The sequence below is a fragment of the Pyrus communis genome, chromosome 6, assembly GCF_041283825.1.
Source record: "Pyrus communis isolate YQ-2024b chromosome 6, ASM4128382v1, whole genome shotgun sequence".
NCBI classification, from domain to species: domain Eukaryota; kingdom Viridiplantae; phylum Streptophyta; class Magnoliopsida; order Rosales; family Rosaceae; genus Pyrus; species Pyrus communis.
The window spans coordinates 23494552-23501777 of NC_142570.1; the positions used below are offsets into that span (position 1 = coordinate 23494552).

A 7226-nucleotide genomic window follows, 5' to 3' on the forward strand; every position below is an offset into this window, starting at 1 on the left:
GGGTTAGCTCAAGTGCTAATAATTGATAGAAGGTTGACGAAATTTTCAATTTTCGGCATAAATCCTAACAAACTTTATAACATGGGCTTAAATCCTAATTTTTTTTATCACATGGGCTATCTTCCAACTACTATGTCATCACAGGAACTGTTAATCCAATTAAGCCTTATTAAAACAATTTATGTAGAATGAACATTTTAAATTGAAAATATTTAAATTTAGATAAAATATGGACAATCACACAATACATACGAACCACACTTGAACGAAAGCCAACTTACCAAACCACATGTACTCACAATTTGTGTGTCTCTGACGTGGCACAAGTGCACCGTGTGGCATACCTTTCTTTCGGAGTGGCGTACATGGCAATCCGTGCACCCGTAATACTAGGGGATATATCCGGCATTTTCACAGAAGCTGTACCCTTTAAACCAAAGCCTTCTCACTTTCCCTCTCAAATTACACTTTCTGGCGCCTTCGTTTCGATTTCGATTCCGTCAGTTTTTTAGGGTTTCAGTTTTCCCTCTCTATACACTCCAAAGCCCCAATCTTTGCACTATCTCTCTCTATTTTCCCAAATCAATCAACTTTCTCGCACTTTCTCGGCTACCAAACAGCCAGTTACCCTGTTTCGACGATGGATGTGAGGTTAACAGAAGGGGCGATAATGAAGATGTGCACAGAGGAGCTCAACGACGGGAGCTTTCAGCCTATCCTGCAAGTGATGGACGTGAAGCTGGTCCATACGGCGGCGCGAAATGGAGCTCAGCCGGGCCAGGATAAGGAGAGATACAGGGTTGTGATCTCCGACGGGTCGCACTACCAGCAGGGGATGCTGGGCACCCAGAAGAACACACTCGTTCGGCAAGGTATGCTTCAGAGCGGCTCCATCGTCTGCCTCAAACAGTTCACCTGCAACGCAATCCAAAACCGCCTGTAAGTATTCTTATACTATGTCATCATTTTCCAATTTCACTTTTTTTTTTTCGATTCGTTTGCGAAATTTTACAAATGGGGTATTATTTATTTATTTTTGTTTCGACTCGATTCGGTTTGAAGTTTTTGTTTTCTGTTTGGGAATTTTCTAGGGGATGGAGAGAAAAAGGGTTATCGAATTTACGGGTTTAGTTGACTAAGAATTTAGGACTCTAGTGATTTGGTTTCGGTTAGTTCGATATTTGCAGTCATGGTGAGAAGCATTGATGATGGTTTGGTTGGTTAACATTTTGTTTCGTTAAGTCTATAATTGTTTGTTCTTTCCGATTGTACAATTTCTTTTGTTATGTTAAATGGAATTATTCATATTTGGGTTACGGTTTGCAGGATTATCATTATAATCGAATTGGATTTGGTGCTTGACAAATGTGATTTCATTGGCAGTCCTGTACCGGGACCTAAGTATTCGAATGCACAGTCGTCAGGGACGTCACCTGGAAATTCTCAATCTCTTGGTGGCACTGCACATTCTGGCGGCACAGTTCATCAAACTGGCACGGGGGCTACTCCAGAACAGCCTAGAGTAAATCAATCATTGGGTAGTGCAGCTAGTGCTTACTCTGGTAATGCTGAGCCAGGAAGAAATGCTACTATGAATACACCTCCCAATTACCCTAAACCAGAGTCTGGATTTGGTTTTCCTGGATCAGCACCATCAAGTGGGTCATATGGCAATCAGAACATAGGTTTTCACAACCCTAGACCTGAGGTTCCTCAGCCACCACTAAATTCTTATGCCCGCCCACCTCAGCCATCTTATCAGCAGCCACCTCTGGTGTATACTAATAGAGGACCAGTTGCCAAAAATGACGCTCCTCCAAGAATAATGCCAATTGCTGCTCTGAATCCATATCAAGGAAGGTGGACAATCAAGGCTAGAGTGACAGCTAAAGGAGAACTTAGGCGCTATAACAATACACGTGGCGATGGGAAAGTATTTTCTTTTGATCTTCTTGATGCTCATAATGGAGAAATTCGAGCAACCTGTTTTAATGCAGTGGCTGATCAATTCTACAACCAGATTGAAGTTGGTAAGATTTATTTGGTCTCCAGGGGTAGTTTAAAACCAGCTCAAAAGAATTACAACCACCTCAACAATGACCATGAAATTCTTTTAGATAACTCATCAGTAATACAGTCATGTTTTGAGGATGATGATTCGATTCCACATCATAATTTCAATTTCAGTCCAATAAATCTTGTTGAAGGCTTGGAGAACAACACTATTGTGGATGTAATAGGTGTGGTATCATCCATCAGTCCCCCTGCCTCTATAATGAGGAAAAATGGTGTTGAGACTCAGAAGCGAACCCTCCACTTGAAGGACATGTCTGGTCGTAGTGTTGAAGTAACTCTTTGGGGAAATTTGTGCAATACAGAAGGACAAAGACTGCAGGTTATGTGTGATTCTGGTCTATTCCCGGTGCTTGCTGTAAAAGGTGGTAGAGTCAATGACTTCAATGGGAAGGCGGTGGGGACCATTTCCACAAGTCAGCTTCTAATAGAGCCTAATATCGAGAAGGCTCATGAGGTGAGGAACTGGTTTGAGAAGGAAGGAAAGAATACCCCATGTATCTCTATTTCCAGGGAAATGGCGGGTGTGGGTAGAACAGAGAACCGAAAGACTATATCCCAAATTAAGGATGAGAAGCTAGGGACTTCCGAGAAGCCAGATTGGATCACAGTTGGTGCAACCATTTCATTTGTAAAGGTTGATAGTTTTTGCTATTCAGCATGCCCAATCATGATTGGTGATCGAAAATGCAGCAAAAAGGTTACAAATAATGGAGATGGGACTTGGAGGTGTGAAAGATGCAATGAGTCCATGGAAGAATGTGACTACAGATATATACTCCAGTTTCAGATACAGGACCATACTGACTCAACATGGGTAACTGCATTTCAGGAGGGTGGTGAGGAAATCATGGGATTACCTGCAAAAGATTTGTATTTTATCAAATTTGAAGAGCAAGATGATGAGAAGTTTGCAGAAATCATTCAGAAGGTTCTCTTTACCAAATTCATTTTCAAGTTGAAAGTAAAGGAGGAGACTTTTAGTGATGAGCAACGTGTAAAATCAACAGTTATCAAAGCCGAGAAAGTGAACCATTCATCGCATGCTAGATATCATTTGGAATTGATGGATAAACTTAAGATGGAAAATATTAGTGCTTCTGCCTCCAAAGCTGACAATGTAACGCCTAGCGCTGGAATGAATGTTGCTGGTGTCGGGAACACTGCAATTAGACAGCCCACTCCTGCTGTGAATGTTGGTTACAGTAACAATGCTGGTAGAGGATTTGGAGCACCAGAAAATCAAGCGGGTCACCATGGGAATCAGTATGGCGGTACGTTCCTTTCAGGGGGTTCTGCTGGTTCATATCAAATATGTAAGAGTTGTGGGGATGCTGGCCATAGCTCAATGAACTGCCCAACTGTAATGAATGGCCCAGGACAGTCGTCAGGAGTGGGCTATAACAATACAGTGTCTTCTAGGCCAGGTATCAGCAATACTTCTGGTGAATGCTACAAATGCCACCAACCTGGACACTGGGCAAGAGACTGTCCCGGGTTAAACACTTCTCCAGCTTATGGAAGCAGCGGAATCAACCGTGGGACATATGGTGTTTCAAATCAAGAGGTCGGTCGCTTTTGAGGTTTGCTTGGACAGGGTTTGTATAATAGATGGACACTTGGTCAGCGTCCTTTGCTGGGTGTCGGATGTGCTTCTTGATTATGGGATTTTGAGTAGGTGAACTTTTCCCTTGTAGCAGCAGAGGGTTGAACCATGGTTAGGCTGGAGCTGAACCGAACTTTTAGCCTTTATTTGAAGCAGTCCTTCCAACTTCAGAATCATGTTTTGAAAGAGAAGCTTTGGTGAGAACGCCTCAGACTCTTTGTTATTACCTAATATGTTTTTGTCTTAATTTCATGGATTTTGTTTTTGTTTTAGTCTCTTGTGTAAAGGTATTGCTTGTACTGATTAGAAAAGCTTTAATGAAATCCCATGCTATAAGGGTCTGCGTACGGTTGCCCCATTTAAGTATGTGTTGGTTCATCTCTCCACTTCTAACCATTTAAGTATGTGTTGGTTTATCTCACCATTTCTAACCATTTTGAGCATGCATGGGTTGTTTCCCATCAAGAAATGCATTTTGCAAAACCCTTTCCGTTGAGGCTGAAGTAGCCAAATTTGCAGATACAGGTTGCATTTTATCTGGGTTTTCAATTTCTCCTCCTACAGGCTACAATAGATGCATGGCTTGTCGGATTGGCAGCGCGTCATTGGTGATTGTACATTCTATTTCTCTTCTACCATCCAATGTTGATTTGATGCCATTGCGGAAAGTGCAGTTTGGTTGACGCTTGAGTTGAGTACCGTCTCTTTCTCTCAAACTATTTTATTCTCATTTCTTCTTGCTTATTTCTCGACGACTTTGCCGTCCTCGTAAGATTTCAGTACTCATGTCATGTATTTGAATGGACTCTTCAAATCCAATTTCATGCTGCTGAGGACCTTTAAGTTTAGAATGCTCGGAGGACTTAAAAGTTGGTTGGGAGTGGCAACTGGCAATGGTGTCACTCGTGCAATTTCAAGGAATTTTTGTTGATTTTATTGACAGCCCAAAAGAAGGATGTACGGGTTATAGGCCATTGCAGCTTTCGGGCACAAGAACTAGTAGTGTCAGGTTTTCTCTCCTGCGCACCGGATCTTGTGCACATGGGTTGCGCATGACCACATATCTTTGTTGGGTCTCATGACGCCATGGCGACACTCCAACAGCAGTTTACGGTGTTTCGTCGACACTTTAACGATACTCTAACAATCCAATAGCGCTGTAACCACTGCACGGGTTGGGCATAACCCGAATTTATTGTTGTTATAACGTCATTATGGCATCAGTGGTGTCAATAGACCCAACCGGTTGCAAGCCATACGCACAAAATTTGTGGGCAGGAGAGAAAATCTGTTTAGCATTGAGCCCAAAATTGCTCAAACGAAATTTTTGCCCATCTGAGAGCTAGAGCCGGTCCATGCTGGAGCACAATGTTAGGGAAAAGTAACCACAAACCACACAATTTAGGGTTTGTTTCGAATTGCTTTTAAAAAACAAAAAAAAAAAATCTACTCAGAAGCATTTTTAATAAAAGTGCTTCTATTAGAAGCATAGTGAATTTCTAATAAAAATGCAATTGTTATTTGGAAACAAGTTTTTCCCCTTCAAGTGTTTTTTGGAACCTAGAAGCACTTCTTTTTCTTTAAATCATATTCATAAGGGTTTTTAGTGATCTGAAAGCATTTTTAGTTAATTTAAAAGAACTTGCTTAATCATATATGTTGTTTTTATTTCATTTATTTAGTCATCGGAAACAGAATTGAATGTGTGTACAAGAAGAAAAATGTGTGACTACAATTTCTCTAATTACTAGATTCCTTGTTTACCACTAATAGACACTGAAAATTTTACCCCTCCCCTTAAAAAATCCATGATTCTACCGTGCGAAAGAGACCAGAGAAGATTCCATGGAACAATATAGCTAAAGAAATTATCAATGTTTTTGGAGTGCATCGCTCGGAAGTTCATAAGTATGCGCATAAAATGCTCAAAGGGTTATATGTTATTATTTTGGTTAATTTCCAAGAGTATATGTTGGTCGGCATGTACATCAGTGCATTGGAGGAAGCTTATATACAATAAGAAGATCCAGACTGCCGCCCATAACATGGTCACACACGCTGTTGGCATTTGACCTAAAAGTAGATGAATGATTGGAGAGAGAACAGGAGGAGTACGATATAGTACATTATGTGTTATAATATAAGGAGTAATGCTTCATTAATTATATATTGTATCGTCATTTTAATAGATGTATGACTCACCAATACATATGAGTTTCATTTTTATTAGAGAGATTATATAAATATATAGTAATGGTAGCATTTTTGTAATATAAGTAGACGTTTCTAGCTTTTAACACACCATTCCATATTTATGATCACCAGATTGAATAAAATATTCGGATTTCACTGTTAGAATTAAACAAAGATGTGTAAGAAGTTAAAAATAGTGTTTGAGAAAACTCCCACCTCACTCAAGTTCGATTCCCACCATCCCCAATAACTAATGACAAAAAAAATAAAAAAAATAAAAATAGTGTGTGAAAATCACTTCCCTTTTCGAAAGTCCTCTCTTTTCTTCTATTATAAAATACAGTGGACAATCTTATAATATAAAATAGTATACAGTCTAGTGTTGCAGATACAAAGAAAAATCTCTCCAGGGTGAAAAGGCCTTTCTTTTTGGTTGCCACACACAAACACATGCAGATGCACATGCAAATGCCGCATGGAGTGCGAGATTTGATGGATGCCAAAAATAAGCATGTTCCCTCCCTCACTTCCTCTCTTTCATCTGTAATTTATATATAAAAAAAATAAGTCAATTTACTTAAAATAGCGACATGTTGTATATATATAATAAGTCAATTTACTCAAAATAGCGACATGTCGTGTTAATAAACACGCTAAATCAATCCGCGTTGAGTTCATCAAGCTGCATCACCGACTCTTTGTCCTTACTTTCTCCTTCTAATCCTTTTAAGCATTGATTTTCAATTTGGAGGGCCCCAAACCATGTGACAAGGTTTCATCTATCTTTTTCTCGATCGATTTTAGTGATAATGTACGACCCTAATCTTTTGAAAGACCCATGTTACATGTTGTAATTTAATAATTTATAGTCAAATTTCTGTTAAGATTTCATAGTCGAGTCAGTGGTTCATTCTTAGTCATATCAATATTGTCTTAGCTTAATAGCATGCACAGCCTAACAAGTTTTGCGTTTCATTATAAAATTCCTCAATGTTAAGATTTCATAATTGAGTCAGTGGTCCACTACTAATAGCATCAAAGAAGTGAAGTCTTGCTTCATAGTTTAAATAACTCTTATCCTCTCCCTCACATTGTCGATTGGTTTTAGGAGTGATGCTCACATTCCAAAACAATTGAGTTGACAAACTATACCTACTTCCCCAAGTACGGAACATAAAACGAATAGCTATACGGTTTACTTTAAAGAGTAATGTTATTCACACATCTCTTTTTACCTCATACACACCCTTGTTAATTTTTATTCATCGATCTTCTTCCATCCATTTGATATAATAGTCGAAAATTAAGAAATGTGTGTAAGAAGTAAAAATATGTGTGTAAGAAGTAAAAATAT

General features: G+C 39.3%; 1 protein-coding gene across 2 annotated transcripts; it reads left to right on the forward strand.

Moving 5' to 3' along the window:
- Nucleotides 1-375: 375 nt before the first annotated feature.
- On the forward strand, nt 376-4042 carry LOC137711055 (Replication factor-A protein 1-like protein). Of its 2 annotated transcripts, none has more exons than XM_068450257.2 (2): nt 376-939; nt 1327-4042. In XM_068450257.2, exons 1-2 carry the CDS (start codon nt 641-643, stop codon nt 3653-3655), a joined length of 2628 nt encoding a protein of 875 aa, XP_068306358.2. In that variant the 5' UTR covers nt 376-640; the 3' UTR covers nt 3656-4042. The 2 variants fall into 2 exon arrangements, with proteins under 2 accessions (XP_068306358.2, XP_088552197.1); XM_088696071.1 differs by having other exon boundaries at nt 438-939; nt 1384-4042.
- The last annotated feature ends 3184 nt before the right edge of the window (nt 4043-7226 follow it).